This window comes from Dreissena polymorpha, chromosome 4 (genome assembly GCF_020536995.1).
Source record: "Dreissena polymorpha isolate Duluth1 chromosome 4, UMN_Dpol_1.0, whole genome shotgun sequence".
Lineage (NCBI taxonomy): Eukaryota > Metazoa > Mollusca > Bivalvia > Myida > Dreissenidae > Dreissena > Dreissena polymorpha.
Genome location: NC_068358.1, coordinates 119,217,770 through 119,241,807, shown reverse-complemented (window position 1 = coordinate 119,241,807; position 24,038 = coordinate 119,217,770). Strand labels below are relative to the sequence as shown.

The window sequence follows — 24,038 nt, the reverse complement described above, 5'->3', positions numbered from 1 at the left end:
ATAGTCGACTTTTAGTAATGAACGATGGTGTCATTTTAAGAGTCATTTACTGTGGCCATAGTCGACTTTTAGTAATGAACGATGGTGTTATTTTAAGAGTCATTTACTGTGGCCATAGTCGAATTGCAGTAATGAGCGATGGTGTCATTTTAAAAGTCATTTACTGTGGCCATAGTCGACTTTTAGTAATGAACGATGGTGTCATTTTAAGAGTCTTTTACTGCGACCATAGTTGACTTGCAGTAATGAACGATGGTGTCATTTTAAGAATCATTTACTGTGGCCATAGTCGACTTGCAGTAATGAACAGTGGTGACATTTTAAGAGTCATTTACTGTGGCCATAGCCGACTTGCAGTAATGTACGATGGTGTCATTTTAAGAGTCATTTACTGTGGCCATATTTGACTTGCAGTAATGAACAGTGGTGACATTTTAAGAGTAATTTACTGTGGCCATAGTCGACTTTCAGTAATGAACGATGGTGTCTATTTAAGAGTCATTTACTGTGGCCATGGTCGACTTTTAGAAATGAACGATGGTGTTATTTTAAGAGTCATTTACTGTGGCCATAGTCGACTTGCAGTAATGAACAATGGTGTCATTTTAAGAGTCATTTACTGTGGCCATAGTCAACTTACAGTAATGAACAATGGTGTAATTTTACGATTCATTTACTGTGGCCATAGTCGACTTGTAGTATTGGACGTAGGTGTCATTTAAAGAGTCATTTACTGTGACCATAGTCGACTTGCAGTAATGAAAAATGGTGTCTTTTTAAGAGTCATTTACTGTGGCCATAGTCGACTTTTGGTAATGAACGATGGTCTCATTTTAAGAGTCATTTACTGTGGCCATACTCGACTTTTAGTAATGAACGATGGTGTTATTTTTTAGAGTCTTTACTGTGGCCATAGTCGAATTGCAGTAATGAACGATGGTGTCATTTTAAAAGTCATTTTCTGTGGCCATAGTCGACTTTTAGTAATGAACGATGGTGTCATTTTAAGAGTCTTTTACTGCGGCAATAGTTGACTAGCAGTAATGAACGATGGTGTCATTTTAAGAATCATTTACTGTGGCCATAGTCGACTTGCAGTAATGAACAGTGGTGACATTTTAAGAGTCATTTACTGTGGCCATAGTCGACTTGCAGTAACGTACGATGGTGCCATTTTAAGAGTCATTTACTGTGGCCATATTCGACTTGCAGTAATGAACAGTGGTGACATTTTAAGAGTAATTTACTGTGGCCATAGTCGACTTTAAGTAATGAACGATGGTGTCTTTTTAAGAGTCATTTACTGTGGCCATAGTCGACTTTTAGAAATGAACGATGGTGTTATTTTAAGAGTCATTTACTGTGTCCATAGTCGACTTGCAGTAATGAACAATGGTGTCATTTTAAGAGTCATTTACTGTGGCCATAGTCAACTTACAGTAATGAACAATGGTGTAATTTTAAGATTCATTTACTGTGGCCATAGTCGACTTGTAGTATTGGACGTAGGTGTCATTTAAAGAGTCATTTACTGTGGCCATAGTCGACTTGCAGTAATGAAAAATGGTGTTTATTCAAGAGTCATTTACTGTGGCCATAGTCGACTTGCAGTAATGAACGATGGGGACATTTTAAGAGCCATTTGCTGTGGTCATAGTCGACTTTCAGTAATGAACGATGGTGTCATTTTAAGAGTGATTAACTGTGGCCATAGTCTACTTGCAGTAATGAACAATTGTGTCATTTTAAGAGTCATTTGCTGTGGTCATAGCCGACTTTCATTAATGAACAGTGGTGACATTTTAATAGTCATTTACTGTAGCTATATTTGACTTGCAGTAACGAAAAATTGTATCATTTTCAGAGTCATTCACTGTGGCCATAATCGACTTGAAGAAATGGGCAATGTTGTCATTTTAATAGTTATTTACTGCGGCCATAGTCGACTTGCAGTAGCGCTCATCACATGCACGCGCACTTTGAAGTTGCCTGATTATATATGTATTATCGATGTACATTAAACTTATAAACCATACGTGTAGTTTATTAATTTATTAAGTACACCATACACATCCATATTTGACCATTGCAGATAGAAGACTAGTACCAGTACATATAATTTCATTCGTATTTAAGAATGAAATTTATGTTATTACAATTTACTTTTTATCTTTTAGTCCTCCGACGTCTTTCTAAAACTAAATGTTCTATAACCGGTCTTTCTCTTCCATAACCGGTCTTTCTCGTCTATGGCCATACAACTATTTTCCATAGCCGAAACAGCCAATCGAAACAGCCAATGGAATCAGGAAAATGGAAAAGAGTGTTTCCCAAAAAAATCATCATTGTTTCGGAACTTTTCGTGCTCAGTGAGTCACTGTTTTGGACATGGTTTCGTCAACAGCATAGAGGTATTTATTTCCTTACTTAACCAATAAACTTTTACATTAAAAGTAACACAAAATCATGCATTGTAGCCGTTAGCTGAAATAATTCGCGTTCAGAATAAATCTGAGTCAAGAGTCTGCCAAAGCAAAAATCATCAAAAGACTCTAAGGCGGCAATTTATATTGACTATGTAGCCGTAAGGCTTAAGTCGAAAAATTACAAATTGCAGTGACAATCTTCATTATTATAACTTGATACAGTAACTTTGATTCAACGAAAGATGGATCCTTGATATATTATATGCTCTACATGTGATGCAGAGTGATTGCAGTGACTCAATGAATGGTTTACAGTCAACTCGTCCCCAAGCTAACTCCTCCCATGGTCAACTCGTACCTTTAGTCCATATAAACGGACTCCCAGAGCCATTGATAATTTATGCTATAGCAGCTCTGGTGGGGGGTGCATTTCAGAGCACGGAATCCGTGCGATTCACTAAACAGACCATGTTCGAGACAAATTGAGGTAAATAATGAATAAACTTCATAAACATAAATAAATATATGAATGGCAACCTACGGATGTTATCCTTTGCATGCACCCTATAAAAACATGACGATGTTTCAACAAACTTTTCTCGCTGACATGTTTATGTTTAAATTTGAAACAGTGTTTTCTGTATTGAATACCACATCGTTATTGACTTCTAGGTTGGTGCTAAGGAAAAAAACTTAGAAGCCTAATCTAGGGGGGTCCGGGGGCACGCCCCCTCGGAAAATATTTGGATCCTAGATCGTCTGTGGTATTTAGGGCTATTTCCTGAGCAAAATTAAGACTCTTTCTGAAATTAGCCCTTTTTAGCTTGAAGTTTTTTTCTTCGCTGGTGAGCCACTTGTTGACATTTTGCAGCCAATTTTTTTTGTTTACATAGACACCGTTGGCGTAGTGATAATGATACATCAACACCGTTAAACACTTTTCGGTACATGTGGCATTTAGGTTAGAAACCACTAAAACATCCCGCCCGTCTCGGTAGTAATTATACGACATTTTATGAAATCCAAACATAACTTTTTTCATTTTTGAAGAAATGCGTGAGAAATTATAACTAAGTCAGCGTGAGACCATCATTGCATGCCAAAAACTGTGAGACTCCCGGCGAAACCGTGAGACTTGACAGGTATGATTTCATAACTGACTTGGGCTAGCATGCAATGTCGCTCCTTGGAGATATGCAGGGTTGCATCTAGATCCCCTCTTACATTTAAAAAAGGGGAACACAGAGAAAAGATTTATTAAACCCACACAAATCTCTTTTAAGAACAAACATTGTATAAACTAAGAATATGCTCAAGGTATGTTCATATTAAAACTATCCTGAACTTGTAAGTTCTTAAAAATTGAAGAAATAAATTCCAAAATATAGTTAACTGTACAACTTTGAAACCGTTTTTAACTGTTTATATACACTGGTAAGATAAGACGTTTCCGATTCTGCATTCGCTTCTGCACTATTTGAGACATCCTCCGATCGTGAACCTAACATTTGGTCATTTCCTGTTGTGAATGTAACGTAACGTTATTAGCCGCGCCGCGCTTATGTGTATTACGTCCCTGACGTCACGCCATATTTGTTGTTGTTTATATACGTCATGTTTATATTTGAATCTGAAGTAAAAGGAAGAACCTAGAACACACAACGCTTTGTACCTCTATTATCCCACACGATCGCGATATTGGTGCCGTTACAAAAAAAATGAATCTACAGAGAATACAGATACAGAGAGAGGGTCACCGCCGTTTCATTGAGAAATATTTGGAGAAAATCGAACAATCTAAGGAGAACGATTCATTGACCGATTTTCACGCTATTCTCAACGCTATTGAAGCGAAAGTCACGATTCTAGAGACACTGAATGAGAAAATACTTTCACAGACGGAGATAGAGGGATTGGAGGAAGAAATATTTCAAACAGACACGTATTCAGCGGAACTGGATATCCAGCTGTGTCGTTTACAAGCTTTCCGAGATCAACAGGAGAAGAGAGTAGCCCCGCATGCTACCGATCTACCACGAGATGACCAGAGAAATTTAAGTAATAAGCAGCGCAACAGCAATGGTTTGAACCCAGACGCTTCTTCTTTCTTTCCCGACAGAACTGTGACGCCAGTAAGTGTGGCGGCGAACTCTTACAGCCTGGCTCCCGGCGATGTTGTACTGAAGATAGGAAACGTGAACGCCACGAACATCAGCCACAACGAGGCCCAGGAGGTGGTCTGCGGGGCCACAAACATCCTGCAACTCACAATCAAGAAAGGTCCCGGAAAAAGCGCCTCTCTGTCACCCACGCCCATCGGGTCCGGTCAGTTTTCGACCCCTCTGGAGAAACGTGATAAATACTCTACACTTCCAGATTATCGTATCGGAACTGGGTACCAAGCACTTAATAATGTATCTAGTGGATATAATAACGGCCAAGAAAGTAGTGCATATGACATGCGTCAGTTGGAACAAACTCCGCCAATGTCTGGGCAACAATCACAACATAATAAGTACCCTTATATGTCGAAATCTGGTATTCAGTTACAGTTGAATCCACCAACTCAAATTGATATACGAAATGACAACAGCTACAACCAAAGAGGAGATTATAACGATGGTGGTAATTACAGTCAGCCAATGTCGCATGTGCAATATACGAACGGAAATAGGACTGAGTCTCCGTATCAAAGGCAAACATCGTTAGGTTCTAATCGTCAATTTCCTTATTCAGGTCACCCTCAAAGTTATTTTAAAAAACCTACTCCATTTTCTCCCGGTTGTGCAGATAACTTCACCGACAACAGCCCACAGCATCCACGTGCTCAAAGGCAGACGTCGTCCGGAAGTCAGCCAGTTGGTAATGTGTACGACGCGACAATTAGCCCTGGCTTTCAGTCCTGCTCTTACATGTCAGACGAACCTCCGCCTACCCCACCCCCACCTGACCTATCAACCCACTCGTTCCTTCAAGCGTTCCGGAGATTTGCCAGCCGAAAGTCGTTGCCCACGGTGATGGTATTAGACAATGCTACGACATATATTGCTGCTTCCAATCACCTTAAGAAGCTATTCAACTACCAAGTCGTACTAGAAGAACTTTGCAGAAATGGAACAGAGCGGCGATTTATTCCCAAAACGTACAACGTGCAAACTCTAACCATTAGAGACAGTCAATGATATTGAATAGAAACTATTTAAGTATTAAAAGTTAAACGCGCAATTGTGATTGAAATACTGAAATAGACAGCTGAGTGTACATGTAATTGAAATACGGGAGACAGTTAAGAAATTGTTATTCATAAACTGAGTGATAGACATTTGATATTAATTTCAAATTAATGTGTATACTCGTGATCAAATTAGTGTTTCTGCAATCTTACGATTGTCAAGAATGATTCAGGATTTCATAAGTAATGATACATATTCTCCTCTGATTGTTAATAATTGTCACTTTTCGCGGCCCCCAGAATGTTGTGAATGTAACGTAACGTTATTAGCCGCGCCGCGCTTATGTGTATTACGTCCCTGACGTCACGCCATATTTGTTGTTGTTTATATACGTCATGTTTATATTTGAATCTGAAGTAAAAGGAAGAACCTAGAACACACAACGCTTTGTACCTTTATTATTATTTCCTGAGCTTACATTATTCTGTCCGCTTTTTGTCTAAAGAATTCTGTTAATTTCTGTTGTTCGACTTTCCTTTTTCGTTTGAAGCATCAATTTTTCCCGGAATCGGAAACTCACTTCTTAACCGGTCTTTTATTTTTAATCGCCAGCCAGGAATTGTTATCCCCAATGGCGATTTCGGCAATCGGTTACGCTAACATAGGACTTTAATAGGGACTTTAATAGGCTCCATCACATAACCAGACGTGCAAAATATTGGTGTACTGCGACCTAACCAATAATGGGTCAATTTTCCAATATGGCGGATACAGCGTACGAAAGAAAAACTAAGTCAATAAAAAGCAATTATTTCTTGCTTTAATGGTACCATTTGGATGAGTTTGTGGTTTAGACAGGTAAACTTTAATAAGTTCTTGCAGTTTCAGTGTTCCTTATAACCCTTGCATTGTTGATAACATTTTACACCCATGGACAAGAGAGAGCGCATTGCACCTCTCAGCAACCCATTGGGTTATAAAGCTGAGAGTTGAATTATTGCAACTACTCCTACCTTATTCAAACTATTCATTTGGCAATGAGCTCGAGACGCGTAATATATGCAAAAACATAAATAAGAAACACATAGAGTTTAACATAGCGTTTTTATTTCACAACTTTCACAAATAAAAGTTTTACACCATGGACACAAGGAACAGGCCAAGTTGAAGACATGAACCATGTTGAACGCATATATAATTATGCTCCAATAGGCCATAAAAACGGCGAGGTGCAATGTCAGCAAGGGCATCGAATTCCTCGGGTATGTGTTCCGACGGCAGAAATGTGAGGTACAGCAGTGTCCGTATGTACGCGTAGGTTCCGCGATTTGAAAAATACTCGGTAGCGAGTCCCTTAGCCTAAAAATAAAATTTAACAATTAAATGAACTGCTCAACAGTTATAATATCTAGACGACGTTATTAATACATGTTTTCATAACACCATAATGCAAACCTTTATGAAAAGTATGTAGAAATAATAACAAATACAATATTATAGACCTTCACGCGTCGCCAAAATGCTTCAATCATCGAAAAGAAATATAACTTACTGTTCTAGAACTTCTTTCAGTTCTTGGAAGAAAGTCTGTATTGCAAATGTAATATCACGTAATTAAACATGTTTATCACAGTAACACTGATTAATAAAAATACCAGTTAACTTTGATTGAACACTGCCAGGCAAAATAATTACTGTACGCTGTAAATAACACTTTCACACCCTTAAAAACAAATAACCTGTGAAAGACACCGACCACAAAAGGAAATTTTCATCAACGCTTTCCCTGCTTTATACATATCCGCAACAGACAACTTACCTATGCACAAGACGTTAATTCTGACAACTGTATGCTTAGATAATTCAAGGGAAAAAAAAATAAGAAAAAATATTAGACATCATCCCTTTGATTTAGACTTATAAACTGACCATTCTACACCTACTTCTGTATATTTCTGTATGTCTGGTACGAGTTGACTCGGGTAGGGATGAGTTGACCAAAAAACAGGGAGGAGTTGACCAAAATGGGTACGAGTTGACCACGAGACAAGTTGACTTTAGGACGAGTTGAGAGGCACCCCAATGAATGCAGAATGAAACGGTTTTTAGGAAAGTATGTAATTGCCAATGTTAATTAACAAAATCAAAACAGTCTATTTTTTAGAATCATCAAAAAATCAACTAGCACCTTTTTTCAGATTTTTTTATGAAAAACCTGCAATAAGACAATTGGCATAACAAAAACGTCTTAAAACTTGTTCAATACCAGTAATATTTTGCTCAAAAGTACAGCCTCTTACAAGCTGTTTTTGAATGGAAATACTAGCATTTTCCCCGAAAATCTGATAAAAATTTCCCAAAAATAGATGCAGAAGTTTTCCAATAAACTTAGTAATAGATGTATTTAGTTTATTATACAGGGATATAATTCTGTAATACTGTTTAATATGAATTTTAGTTTTACATTCACTTATAAACAATTGGAGCCCAGAAAAGCGAAGATCAAGTTGCCCGATTTTTTGAGTAAGCGGGACCAGAAAATGAAAAACAAGCCACCCAATAATTTTTACTAAGGCGGGCCCCATAGGTGATTAGCAAGTTTAATGTTTGTTGCTTATCAAATGATGACATAATTTACCCCCCACACAGATCGCTTATTGACCGTGACAAAGCAGTCGCTAAATATTGGTTGCTATAACAACACACTCGTGCCTCTTCGCGCGTGCCGTAAGTTGTCTAATGATTATGTGATACATGTAATTGATTGACTGTCAGATAATTGCAGGGTTTTTGACAGACGGCATGCTTAAAGAAAGTCAGAACTCTGTTACTGATTTTAAACTGTGCGTGAACACGCTTACTTTTTGCTTCACACCACTAGTAAAATCAATACACATGACGTGTCATGGTAGATTCCCAGAATGCAATTCACATGTGCTTGACACTTCAAAAAAATGGCAACCAATTGTGTTTTTGCAATTCTTCAACACAATTTCAGTAATTATCGGACACAATTTGCTGTCAAATGACAATTTGTTGTGTTGTTAAACTATGTGAGAATATTGACAATATGGAATCATTTTGAGATTGGCAGTTAATGTATTGTGAAACTCTTATAATTGTGTGATGTAATTGAGATATACTAGATGTTCCATGCATTAAGATTGTGTTTTGTTACAAAAGCAGTCATAGGGATGATGATAATATAATGACAATAAAAATGTGTTGAAAAGGTGCTACCAGTACCTATCTTAAATTACTTAAATGTGTTAAGTGACTTAAATGTGTAATGATGAAGTAGATTGTAATGAGAATATTTTTTTACAAATAAACATAGTATAATGATAGAAATAATAAAAGTTGTGAAATGAACATGTTTTGTTTTTGAAAAACTTAAAGTTGGTGTTGTTTGCATAAACTTCTCCCTGATTTTCCAAACTTCTCCCTGTTTCAGAAAAAAGGAGAAGTCACTTCTCCCTATTTTTAAGGCCTAGGGTAGTCTCTGCTTTGATACGTTTTTTAACGCATTTATTACAAGTCCTTCAGAAAATTAAATTTAATTAAATACCTTTCTTACAAGATTCAAGTTTTATAGACTTCATTTCCAACCCTTAGATACTGATGAGCAGCAAACAGCATAAAACCTGAACAAACTGCGAGTTACTTGCAGGCTGTTCTGGTTTTATGCTGGTTGGAAAAGCCATTTTCAGTTGGAAAGTCTGCTTAAAAGATTTTGGGGTTCTTCAGGCAGGGGGGGAGTAGTTATGTAGTTTACAGTTAATTACTTTAGTTTGCATCGACCAATCTTTAAAGCATTTTAAACTTGGGAAATTAATTGAAGAGTTTGATTTACAAAACCCGAGGTATTGTCATAGCCAGCTCGTCGTCCGTTGTTAAGGTTTTGAACATTGGCTCTAAAATTAAATTGCTTCCACCTACAACTTTGAAACTTCATATGTAGATGCACCTTGATGAGTTCTACACGCCACACCCATTTTTGGGTTACTAGGTCAAAGGTCAAGGTCACTGTGACCTTTAAAAAAAAAAATTCTGACAAGCTTTCATTTATTATGCCCCCCTTCAAAGAAGAAGGGGGAATATTGTTTTGCACATGTCGGTCTGTCTGTCCACCAGATGGTTTCTGGATGATAACTCGAGAACGCTTAGGCCTAGGATCATGAAACTTCATAGGTACATTAACCATGACTGGCAGATTACCCCTATTGATTTTCAGGTCACTAGGTCAAAGGTCAAGGTCACGATGACCCGAAATAGTAAAATGGTTTCCGAATGATAACTCAAGAACGCTTATGCCTAGGATCATGGAACTTCATAGGTACATTGATCATGACTTGCAGATGACCCCTAATGATTTTCCGGTCACTAGGTCAACGGCTATGGTCACGGTGACTCAACTTAGAAAAATGGTTTGTGGATGATAACTCAAGAACGCTTACGCCTAGGATCATGACACTTCATAGGTACATTGATCATGACTCGCAGACCAGATTTTCAGGTCACTAGGTCAAAGGACACAGTGCCAAAAAAACGTATTCACACAATGGCTGCCACTACAACTGACAGCCCATATGGGGGGCATGCGTGTTTTACAAACAGCCCTTGTTAATTTTTATGATACTAAAGCTTATTTGTTGATGGGATACATATTCCTTGGTTTACGCCTATGTCAGTCTGTACAGAAACAAATAATTTTCCTTGTAACGGTTTTGTTATTCTATTCCTGCGCCCTATGTTCATGTCAAAGTGTCCTACATGTAAATGTATATGAATTAACTGATTTATTTCATAAATCTTCTACATCAATGTTATGATTCATAATGTCACTAACATCAAGTACAGTGCACCATAAAGTTTTGCAACATCCAATTGAGAGTATATTTAAAAGTTCATAACCTGATCACATCATTGATAATGTGCAGATTTCGACACAATGACCCATGCCCTTATGTACATAGTCACTTATCATTGACCATTATTACAACAACTGAGAGTTATCAGTATTAGGTGACAGATAGCTCAATGGGGTGATGATTGATATCATCTGGCCAGGCCATAAAGCTTTTTTTTACATTGTGTTCCATATACAGGATAAATATATACATTCTGGAGAAAGTATTGGTATATATATGATGTGCCGCTTGTTGGCTTTCTGCTACATAATTTTTATTGGTTATATGATTCAGGGGTTTCAATTGATGGATAATTACAAAAACTGGAATTTAATAAACCAGTGGTTTTTTTTATGAAATATTCAGCGTTATTCGGCCCCATTCCCCCATCTTTAGAGTATATATTTTTCCCCCAAATATTTTTAAAATTCCCCTCTCAGAAGTGTTATTCAATTTTAATCAATACATCATTTAAATACGTCTTTCGTTACGAATTTACTACAATTTTCCTGAACTGCATCCGCGTGTTTACTTTATTTTAGCCTTTACTGCAAACCGTACGTAGTTCACTATCACGACTTTCACTGTACGACATCTACCGCAAACCATGCGTATTCCAACATGTCGCACAACAACAAAAGCTATCGTAAAAAAAATGACAAATCTGTTTTAAATTGATATTCTTTTCAAACAAGTACAACTTAAAAGTCAGTCTTCTTCAAATACTGGCAGTGAAACGCCAGAAACGTCCGGTCAACAGAGTGTTGAAAGACTGTTTAGTTTGCTCAACCTGCTTTGCACGCCACAGAGAAACAGGCTTGGGGAAGCTACACTGGAGTCCCTGATCAGACTTTGTCTGCACACGGAGAGACATGGTGAAAAGGAGGTCACCAGAATAATTGATAAATTCCCTGAAAAGCCCAGAAATGTTGAACTTTGAACATGAACATAACATGTTTATGAATAAAAGAGTTTGAATTCTGTTTTTCTCCCTCTGTATGGTGAATTATAGTGTTAAAACTTGATTTTGTACTGTTACTAGCTAAGCATAGAAATTTCCCCCTTTTCCCCTTTTACGCGCGAATTTTCCCCCCCTCAGGGGACCTGACCCCCTTCCCCCAAAATTAAAAAAAACATGTACCGGTAAGTATACATGTGTTTACTATACCACCCCAGTCATTATGTGTTGATGACTCTGTGTTGTTAGTTTTTTTGCCACATGTATAGTGGTTATTTAATGTACCTTTTGTACTATTTTTTAAAACATTTGTTTACCATACTTGTACTTGTAGCTAAAAATGTTAACATAATAATATGAAAATGGAACTTTAGGTATATAATGCTTCAGTGTTTTATAACTTTATCAGAAAGATTTAATTTTTCACAAGTAAGTTGTGTCCAGCATGTAGACTGGATGATCAGTTTATTATGAGTTAGTTTATAAAGTAGGAAGTTAATATAGCACTTGTAGACCAGCACATATACCTTAACAAAATGGGCTTTTGCAAACAACTGGGCTTCCTTTTGCTCAAAATTTTCTTTTGCCAAATTTGCTGTTACACTTTTACCAAATGATTTGTCAATTTGTAGCCATCATCTATTATGGCAGTGTACTACACCCTAAATAAAAAGGTTATTAGGCCACAATGAATTGATAAGTTGTCTGAGTTAATATGGCCCTGATAAATTGGAGTGAGCACAATAGAATTAATAATATTGTATTCTTTTTTAGATACGATCAGAGGTGATGCATATTTTGTGTAAATATTTTTGTCAAATGCGTTGAGGGTATTAAATACTGTCATTTTGTACTGTCAACTGTTTAACACAAAATATATAGTATATTTTGTAAAAAAAATATAGGATTATATAAAATAAAATGGGGGCAATCACAAATTTATCTGTTTATTTCATTTTACACATTTTAGGTGCTGCATGATTGTCGCCATAATTGATTAATAGGAATGACTCAGTGATACATTTTCAAGAGCTACAAATGTATAAACATATCCAATCACAACAAAGAGTAAAGAGCAACTAATAGTATATGATCCTCCTGCCATAACATATATCACAGAGAATGTATTCTACCTCACACATAGACAAACATCCACTGCCTCAAATTGCCTATTTTGGTGAAAAGCACTTGAACAAAAAATGTCATTAGGATATGTACACTCTATATGTTGGTGGTACATGTACAGTTGTACTTATTTACTGTGAATGTGTTTGTGACCTTTTTCGGCGTGCTGTATTAAGCCAGCTTTTCACCTGACCTGACCTTTGTAAGTGTCCAATAATATTCAAATAAAATTTCCCGCGGCTAGGTACGAATGAATACACTTCATTTATTCCATTGGCTGATTTGAGTATAACACCAAAACATTGGAAACATATCCGCGTCTTTGTAACACTGTGATACTGCATGAAACAATTTTATCTCTAATGAAAAGGCTCAATAGATAGAACAGTTTTACAATCAATTCTCGACATAAATACAGTTTGTGCGTGCACCTTTTATTTTCAGAGAATTACCAGCGCAAAAGCATTTATACTAAAGGCTATGTTCTCATATTTAGTACTTCTATATTCATGTCAACATGTTAACATGTAAAAGTATAAAGAGCAGTGGAAGCGAGGCCTCACTTTAATGCATTGCATTTCAACCCGCGAGGTTTCGGGTCAATTCGCAGCCAGTGTGTGAAAGTCAGAGCTTATATACAGTTCATCACCGGAGTTCGCAGCCAGTAAAATAATCGTTATATAATAAAGACTCTATCCGTGAACTAGGTGACCTGGAATTTTCTTTAGAATAGAAATATGTTAAATGAAGATATTCAGCAATATAATTAAGATATGTCAATAATAGATTATTAATGTGTTTTCAACAATACAATGATAAATATTATTTTAGATTAATTTAACAATAATTATTCCACCATATTGACTATTGTATTAAGCATGAGCGCGATGATTCTCGAAACTGTTAATAATCGAATCATATAGCATTGTCCAACAAACCACTAAAACAGGTTTGTTCGAAGAACGCGCCTATAAATACGGATACTTCGCGTAATGCCGGTTGACTCATATGTTTTAGTTTAACTTCCATTCTTCTTTTGGTTTTCTGTTTTGTATCTAAAGGTTTATGACCAGCAATATGTAATAATGTAAAATAAGCCGCGAAAACTCCGCGTAACATCCCTTACTGCGTGTGATGCAGCTAAGAACTGCACAGAAAAAGACATTCGCTATCATTGATCTCATTCATTGAACTATCAACGCCGTTTATCTTTTTTGAAGATATTTCTTGTTACATCTGCTTCAATAAGTCTTGTTAGTTGACATACATGTATTGTGTTCCAAAATTTGCAGCAAATAATAATTTCATAGAGCAAGTTGGAAAAAAAGGTTCAGAACAAATATATATATATATATTTTTAGCTTTTAATGCCCTTTCAAACTTCTTTTAGCTTTGTAAAGTGAGAACCTGAAACTTAGGTTTTTCTATTAATTATTTTAAGTTGATTATTTTAAATGTAACCCACAAGGACAGTATTTCTGGTTAAATTGATTTTTAGAAACAATACAATTACCTTAAAGGGGCCTTTTCACAGATTTTGGCATGTTTTGAAGTTTGTCATTAAATGCTTTATATTGTTAAATGTAAACATTGGATATAAAAAGCTCCAGTAAAAAGTCGAGAATAAAATTAAAAAAGGAAAAAAAACGTAACCCTCAGCAGGACTCGAACCACTGACCCCTGGAGTAAAAAGTCTACCACTTAGACCATTCGACCATCCTTCCGGACACAATCTTACATGTATTTTATACTTTATATAAGCAATCCTCTTAGTTTCCCAAAATATAACAACAGCAGCAGAACTCTCCAGATTATTAATTCGTTTCAGTTGCAACGCTTTATAATTTTCGTTTTTTTAAATCGTCGAAAAGATGCATATAATGGCTATTTTAGAGCATGGTAAATGTTCAGTATTACAAATAAATATTATAACTAAAACAAAAATTTGCTAATCTGAAACAACTTTTTTCAATATTGTCAATTTACCCAAACGTGAAAAGGCCCCTTTAACATATTGTCACTTGGCTAAGATTAAAATGATTTTGGACTTATTTATCAGCACAGTTACACTTGCTGTAATCGTAATCACTTACGTCAATACACAAAATATATGCTGATTGGAATATCTTTTTGTTTTTCAGAGGGCAACTAGACATTGAAATGTAGCCGGCATTCTTGGGGAACTAAGTAAACCAGAGGCAGCCTAGTTAGTGCAATATTTATCAGTCAGTATTGGATTGTGATCAACTGTATGTGATACATTACAAGGTGTACATGTACAACTGTGAAAGAACTTTTAATGGCTGTGACAGAACATTTTTCCAATGCAAGCTATGTTTTACTATTTAAAAAAAATGAAAAAAGGCATGAACAGTTCTTGTGAAAATATATCATAGTGTCATTAACAGTTTAGGTATCTTAGTGTTTTTCTCCAGATTAACTTTTAAAAATAGATGTTTTTCTTCTTAGCATAAAGACATTGTTGTGGTGTTCAAATTTTGACATTGGTGTACAAAAAGAACTATGATTTCTGTGTTTGTAATTGTCTACACTGGAAACTTCTCTTATTCATTGGGATTATTGACTTTTGCATTAGACATAGTGTGTTGTATTGAGTGAATGAATCATTGATTCAGCAATAGCATAAAAAGCCTGGACTGAAACCTCTGTATTCCATATTTTTCTTCGTCACGAAAATGATCTCACATTTTGCCATGAATATATCATGCAATGGAAAGTTTATTGCAATACTGTGTTCTGCCATTATCCTTGCCTTCTTTGTTGCCATGGATACACACTTGTACTTCACCCTGCAGCAGACCTCGCTTGTTCACCAGGACCCGAGGGTGCCTGGTCACTGGTCCCCGTTCAAGCCCCTGTCAGTGAAGTTGATCATGACCGACCCGTTCAATCATTACATCATTGGACCTTCAGCGGAGTATTTCGACGAAATTACAAGCTTTAGTAAAGTGTTCTACTTTATCACTCCAAATATGATCAGTTTAACCCATCTCGCGACGAGCTTCATATCCGCCAAAATGGTTGCCTCTGAAAGCTTGGGAAAGCGGCGGTTTGGTGTCATTCTGTACCAGTTCCGCTCGTGGTTGGACGATTTAGACGGAGTTGTATACAGGAGTCATACAAATCAGCGTGGCAACTACCAATCGAACCACAACACGCTGGGCTACTACGTTGACATCTACAGTGACATCATAGGAGGTGTTGTCCTCATGTTTGGGACACTGTTTTACCTATTTAAAAGTCTTCCACTGGCCAATGGGAAACAGGCATACACCCCTTTGCCTCTCACAAAGCCCCAAGAAGTAAATTCTAGTGGTCAAGTGTCAGTCAATTCACCAAACAGGAATTTAAACTTTAGTTTTCTGAATATATTTGGGTCTTCTGACAGACCAACCCATGGCTACACCAAGAAGTTTATATTTTACAAAGTACTGTGTGTGGGTATGTGTGTTTTTGTTGCAAGTGGCACCTGGGACAAAGTGGTGGAGAAGTACACTGCCATCTTCCAGACTGACTTGCAGGATCCAGTTCTTGAGGTACATTTCATCATTGTATTTTAAGATTTTGTACAAATTGAGGCTTGCTTAAATTAACAATTTTAACTGGTTTAATTCGGAAAAACATTGCTTATTTGCATACATTTTTTGTCTGTAATATAAATGCAAATAATGTTAAATTGGGTCTTTGATTTTTGTAAATGAGAGTTATAACAATTTGTCAATGAACAATGAACGGAAAACAGCGGGTCCATTAACTCTTGATTGTTGCTGTTGAATTGTATGGACCTAAACCAAGTGTTTGATTAAAAACCAGTTGAAAGCAATTAAAAATTAAAGTGCAAATAAGTGTTGATGCTTTTTACAAAACAATTTTACGTAGTGTTTTTTTGTCTCTCAAAATGATAGATTTTCATGTATATTAACTTTTATGCCAAATCAAAGAAATTTGATATTTAATTCCCTGAATCATGATATTATTCCAAACATATTGTCCTCTTTAGCTACAATTGTCCCCTATCTTTGTTTTGTAGTGACATGATTATTTTTTGTAGTTATAAGAGTAGTTTTAAGCTATTTAAAACTAAATATTTGTTTTGGTGTTTATGTTATCCACCACTTTGTGATTTAAGTGCATCAAATGATAACAGTCTGTTCATTTTGTCTGCCCATTTGTCCTTTTATCTGGTGACATACTTGTTGGAACATTTAACTTGTTTTAAAAGTACTTCATGTGACTTTATGCATTGACTCAAATATTGTCATGCTAGTGTTTTACCCAGGCCGTCTTTTTGGGTCTACACAGCAGGGCGGTTTTGATGCTCCACATTGCCCTTTCAAAAGCAAGAGCCACAAAATGTTCTGGTTGATAACAATCCTTATTGCTGTAAATGTTGGTGATTTGCTAGGATTGTTGGGCTATATTTCATGATAACAATCAGAAAGCAGATATAAATTTCATATCAGAATTGAAAACACAAATCTGCAAACTTTTGGGAAATCATGCAAAAATGTTCATTCCTAAATGCTGTCTTATGATGTTTGAGAGATTGTTTTTCACTCAAACTCCTCTTTTTTTTAAATAATCAATAACTTTAAAAATTAATGCATGTTGTTGTAGCTACAAAAATAACACAATTCTTGAAATAATCTGTCAATTAATTTTAATTGCGAGTTTCATAGAAGTTTGCAGAGTATCCTAGCTATGGCATTTACACCAACAAATATGGCCATGTAACGTTCACATACCACATTGCCACTCTAAAATAAACGCACTGGACAAAGTGAGAAGCGGCATTAATCTTGTATGATCCTGGCAGTCCCCCACCTGAAAAGTATTTTTTTTTTCCCCTTTTTTTTTTAATAGAAAGATGTGTCTCATGATTATTATATCTCAACTCTATTTCAATTTAATCTTTGCAAACATACTCAATTATGAAAAATGCAATGAATATAGTGCAAACATGTACAAATGTAATAATGAGAGAGTAAGTAAAAAAAATCCCCCAAAAATGGAAACGCCGCGGAAATTCCCCCTCCTAAGGGCTGCGGACCCCTTCCCCCAAAGTAGTGTGAGGGCGCTGGATCCCAAATGACCCACTATCTCCAGAAGATTTGTCCGAATTATGTCTTGGACTAGTTCGAAAATGGTTCTGGTTGATTAGAAAACATTGCTGCCAGAGGACGTGACATTTTTCATTATAAGGCTTTAGTAAAACCTTGTTAACTCTCTTAAAGTCACATTAATTGTCCAATCTTAATGAAACTTGATCAGAATATTTGTTTTAAGGATATGATGGTTGTGTTCAAAAATGGTTCCAGTCTGTTATAAAAATGTGGCCGCCAGGGATTGGGTAATATATCCTTATATGACTATAGTGAACCTTGTTAGCCCACTAAAAGTTACATTAATTGTTCTCTCTTCATGAACCTTTGTCAGAACATTTGTTCTAATTATATCTTGGGCTGCAAAGAACAGGTCAGTACATTTTTATCTCCGGTGAGCGACTTTGGGCCTTTTAGGCCCTCTTGTTTGTTTTTGGGGGAGATACCCATTTAGGAACTGTCCAGACTGAACACTGAGTATTCCCTTAAGTATTCCTTGAAAATAAGGTCAAGGAATAATCCTACTTGTGAACAACAGTGTTTTATTTATTTAGGAAGTACAAAATGTTGTTACTATGACACTTTTTGCAGGTGCCAGAAAATTACTAGTAGTCAAAATTTAATCAATATTATATTGCTACTAGAATAATATTCTCTGATTCATTCATGGCAAATGTATCTATAAATGCTTTTGAACAGACTAAAAATCAATTTGTACAATATAATTGTTAAGGTTAAGTCATATAATATTTGATTGCTTAACCCAGTACATGTAGGTGGGAAATGTGTTCTGAAAGAGTAAAAAAGCTTAGTACATTTTTAAGAAAAGGTTCTTTTTTTATGAAATTAAAAACCAGGCTGATGGTAACATCAGATTTTGTGATTGGATGCTAGAAATGGAAACCTGATCTACCTCACTCCTCAGTGAGAAATGTTTTAATGTAACAGCAAAAAATATATGTAATTAGGTATCAAACTTCTAAGACAGATTGCTATCTGGCATGAAAGTATATTTTCCTATTCATATAAGTTTTTAAAGGTCATAATTCAGTCAGAAAATTGTTGTCTGTATTAATGAGAGATGAAGCTAATTTGTATTAAAGCCCCAGTAATGTAGTTTATAATTATATTCAATTTATCACCTGATGACATCCCTGATGTTAAAATCAATGCAGAAAAGTCAATGTATGGTGTCATTATAAAACAGATTGTGATTCCTGAGATAATTGTTTAATGTCTGTCTAGCTGTGTTGATTGAAATATCTCAGCTTATACAATGTACAATCTGAAAAACTACATTTTTGTCTTGATAGCTTACAGCAAATTTGTATTGATTAATAATTTGTTATAATATCTAAAGCCATTAAGTGTTGAATAATTTAAACAGAGTACTAGTTTTACGCTTAATTTTCGTTATTGATATTCTCGTTTACAGGAATAAATTCACTCCGAGAGTTCAACACTGTAAATTTTATCTCTATTTCAGTTCTATGCTTTTTGCAAGAAAGTGCAGATCATGACAAACATAATACAGCTGAATATTGTATAAATCTCATTTAACGCAGATCCACTTACATTTTAAATCAAATTATGTTTGCCTTTATCCGTTTCAAGAAATTATATTGTAAAGTATTTTTAGTTTGGGGAAGACGGAAATCCAATGTGCATTTATTTCACTGAAATTAATAAATAAATATTTATAAGATAACACTAGCTTTACGTGTGATGTTTTCAATATTTCTACTTTGATATATACAATGATATTTCCCTGACTTGTGATATTTCATGCTAAGTACTATTACCGCTATTTTTCCAGTCCATACAGACGGATGCCTTGCACTCAGGAAGCCTGTGGCTTATCATCTACCTGTGGCGTATCTGGGAGGGTCAATGTATCATCCACATGGTCTGCATTGCAGTCTTCATAGACCGCATTTGGGTAATGCCCTTTGTGTTTGTTTAAAAACATACTATGTTGATGTTCACTGCAAGCTATATTATGTTACTTGTCAACGGACTGCACCGGCTAATCTGGGATGACACCTTACACACATGCATCAAACCCCTTTTTCACAGAGCACGACCCATATATTTGTGCTTGCTTGGCCAATTTCCCATTTGTAATGACTAATATGCAAGGTCTTTCTTTAGGTCAGACTTTTCGGAAGCCCAATTAGACTTGCTTAGTCACAATTCTTCTTTCTTTGGTTATTATCCCTCGCCATAGGTGGAGGGATATTGTTTTAGTGTTGTCCGTCTTTCGGTCTGTCTGGCACTTTTGTGTCCAGAGCCATATCTTGGAAGTGCTTTGGATTACATTGAACCTTGGTATGAGTATATATATGGATAAGAGGATGATGCATGCCAAATGGCATTGTAAACTAGGGCTGCAACCAATCCAAAAAATTTGTTCGGATCCAAATCCAAATAAGGTTTCTTACAGTTTTTCGGATCCGGATCCCTCATATAAGAGAAAATTAGAAGTTTCTGTCTAAATTAAAGAAATCAATGGTTTGAGAAGTATAATTCGACTAAAAAACATTAAACATTTATTTACAAAAAAAAAACATAACAAAGTTCTCATTTAACATTGTAGCAATGTCAAAATAAAATGAAACCTTAACAATTATTCACTTAATTGTTTGTTAACATATGCTTTTCACTGTTCATACAGTTTGATGTTTGTTTTCACAAAAATTAGCATTTCAACATTGTCCGGGTCCAGGCAAGCTCTATGAGCATTGGCGAGATCTCCTGCCGTGCAGAAGATTCTCTCACTGGCACTGAGGTTCCTTGCATCACAAGATAGCATTTAAACTTAGTAGATGATGCTTTCAAGACATTACAATTTACATGATGCAGGAACTCAATTGGACAGGTAGTCCATATAAACGGACTCCCAGAGCCTTTGATAATTTTTGCTATGGCGGCTCTGGGAGTCCATATGCACCCCTTCATAAACATGGGTGCAGTTCAGCGCAGCGAATCCGTGCGCTTCACTAAACAGACGTCGTTAGAGACAAATTGAGGAAAATAATGAATAAACTTCATAAACATGTTAAATTTACCTGAATGGCAACCTACCAGGGGTTTTTTTTAGAAAAAAGGGAAGACGCTGGGTAAAAGGGGAAAAGCGAGCTCGAAAGAGACACATTTGGGAAAAAAAAAAAACTGTTCATTTCAATGTCTATAACTCGCCTACAGACTTCAGGGTTTTTTTTAGAAAAATAGGAATGTCTCTGACCTTTTTGTTTTAAACACATGAACAAGTATGATATTAAAGTCAAAGTCCTAAATAAAGTTGCAGGGGTAGATCTAATAATGGGAAATATTTTCAACTGGGGCCGGGGAACGATGTCAATATTGTGATTTCAATTTCATGATGAATGGGTTGAGGATCAAGATCTGCTACAGTATTGGAAGGGAAAGGTGCGGCAGCTGCCGATTGTCTACTTTCACTTTCACAATAATCCGACAGTTTTAATCGATTTTGATTACATGTACCTCCGACTCCTGCTGTGGGTTGTAACGGTTTTTGATGATTCATTCTTTAAAAATGCGTCAACGCAATTAATATTTTCCGAGTCCGAATTTTTATTTTGTTCGTGTATGAACGCCAATTGTGAGACTTTTTTCTGTTTTAACGTTTATATCTTGGCTTTCACATAACCCGGATGAAAATTCGACTGGTTTCCGGTAATTAATTGACGAAACACCTTTCTCGCGTAAGACCGGAATCCAGTAAAATAGTCACATGATTAATACGATTAGTTGCCCGGTTTCCATGACGTAATTTAAGAGCTATATATAGAATCACTGGGATTCCCAGATTTGAGTGTTCGTCGGGAGAGAGAGAGAGAGAGCGAGATCGTTGTTCAAATGGTTGTACATGGTACAAATTGGATAAGTGTCGACTTCCCAAAAGATAGAAAACATTTCTTTGAGGGTAAAGTATTATATTTTGGTGAAAAATTATATTTTTGGAGGGGAAATGGTAGTTTAGGGGAAAAATTCTGGTAGGGGAAGACGCCAAATATCGGCGTCACTTTTTTAGTAAAAAAAAACCCTGCCTACAGATGTTATCCTTTGCATGCACCCTATAAAAACACGACAATGTTTCAACACACTTTTCTCGCTGATAACTGTAACGGTGTCCAGTCATTACACCCCCTGGACGTTACACCCCTGGTCATTACACCCTCTAAGCCTGGACATTACACCCACCAAGATATTGATTAGATTAGAAAGGTGTAATCAACTTATGAACCACTAATTGGATTTGTCATGTAAGATGACACTGATGAGATTAATGGTTGCTCAAATTATTTAATTGAGCAGCCATCATTTAAAACATTAATTTTTATTTCACCAGAATGACTGTAACAATATGCATCTAAATAATAAATACTTTTTTTTTCAAGAATATACAGACAGAAATAAAAATAAAGATAAATTAAATAAATATTTAGAATAAACAAAACACAATCTTAATTCATATACATTTATTTTTATTTCACCATAATGTAATAATATGCATCTAAATCATAAATAATAACGACAGAAAAAACTTTGAAAACAAAATAAAATAATGATAAATACAATAATTATGTTTACATCTTGGTGGGTGTAATGTCCAGGCTTAGAGGGTGTAATGACTAGGGGTGTAACGTCCAGGGGGTGTAACGACTGGAAATCACTGTAGCTATAAAGCGTAGAGTTGAGTTATTGCAACTATTGGACAGATCTCGAAATTATGCAAAATTTACCTGAATAACATTCAAGACACACTGGATCCACTGCCGTTGTTTTTAATACAACTCAGAAAGACAATAAGGATTGAAAACTTACTTATTGCCATTATGAATTGCATTTGTAATGTGTAAATCCTCCATGATTTCGAATTAGTTTTTCTTTGTCGCTAATGACACTCTTATACAATAAAAGCAGAAGGATCTCGATTGATCTGCTATTTGACTGTCACACGTCAATAAATATCGACTATTATTTGTTTCTTTTTTTTTTCGTTTAAATGAAACCAGTCTGTATAAAAACAATACTCGTAAAAACAGCGCTAGGTTACATACAACTATAACAATAAATATTCGGAACTGAACTTTCCAGGGGTGGATCCGTACCTGCGAATCTGAAGTAGGATCCGATATCATCGGATATTTCGGGTACCCGTTGCAGCTCTATTGTACACCATCTGTTAATAACGGAGTTATGGCCCTTTGTATCTTAAAAAAATGCTTTTTTAGCTGAGTGTCAAATATACTAGTAACACTTTTGTGTCCAGAAGCATACTGGCAGGGGATATCAATTCAACGAATTTGCTTGTTTTTCTGGATATTCATCATGAAAAGTTGTCACAAAATAGAAATTTCTAAAGCCAGATTCATCAGTTTGTAGCATTGGCTAATTAGTTGAATGAGTAAGCCCTTGGTTTGGCAATGTGAAATACATCAGAATAATTTTATTTGATAAGCCTGTGTTGTTTGCCAAAAAATCCATTTTTACAGTATTCATTTTCATGATTATGCAGCACGCATCATGAAAGTTTGGAACCGTTTTCAGACTTAATAAATGATTTATTCTTTAATCTTAAGATATCGACGAAGATGGCAAGAAACGCGGTCTTTTATGCACTAAAGAGATTTGCAAATGAATTTCAATAACTTCCAAAAATGAAGATCTTAATCCTGTGTTTACATTCTGTCCAGCCCGTGTAAAACTCGGGGAAAACCTGTTGATTCTGCACCCTGTACATGTATACTGTTCACCTATATTTCTATTGACTTAAATATGCTTATATGACAATGTATCTGCATTGAAGGAAACATACTGAAATGTTACATGTATATAATATGGTATTGAGTTGTTGTCCAATAAACTTGTGAATGTATACAGGATATATTGTTTATTCTTATCAATATCAAGTAGGTAGTAAAAATAATTTTAAAGCGAAATCTCAATACTCTGACCCACATTTTGTATCTAAATTTTATTGTTTGTGTTTTGCAGGAATTCTTTACATTCTTCCAGTATCTAGGTTACATCATCATCTTCTTTGTCAATCTCCTCAGCTATATCCATATAAGTCAGGTATGGCATGATATAAATATAGCACTAACCTTTGCTGTACAAATACGCAATATTTTAAACTAGTACATCAATTACCATTTTGACACATTGTTAAATAAAAATACTGTACTCTATATTCTTCTATTGGAAATCATGTATACCAGCCCCTGATTTTTGCCAAAATGGAAGAAACTGCACAGAGATTTGACTGGAACTAGCATAACTGGATGCACCAGAAATGT

At 35.7% G+C, this 24,038-nt stretch overlaps 1 protein-coding gene across 3 annotated transcripts in view; it reads left to right on the top strand.

Annotated features, from left to right (window-relative positions):
- The first annotated feature begins 2,294 nt into the window (after positions 1-2,294).
- The window catches only part of LOC127876716 (ceramide phosphoethanolamine synthase-like), a 33,737-nt gene continuing 11,993 nt past the window's right edge, over positions 2,295-24,038 (top strand). For all 3 annotated transcript variants that reach the window (XR_008048045.1, XR_008048046.1, XM_052422129.1), the window contains exons 1-4: positions 2,295-2,411; positions 14,734-16,149; positions 19,532-19,654; positions 23,737-23,817. Coding sequence is in view for 1 of the 3 variants with exons in the window: in XM_052422129.1 (XP_052278089.1) it covers positions 15,289-16,149; positions 19,532-19,654; positions 23,737-23,817 (1,065 nt within the window). In the remaining 2 variants the exon portion in view is untranslated. The remainder of the gene's footprint in view (positions 2,412-14,733; positions 16,150-19,531; positions 19,655-23,736; positions 23,818-24,038) is intronic.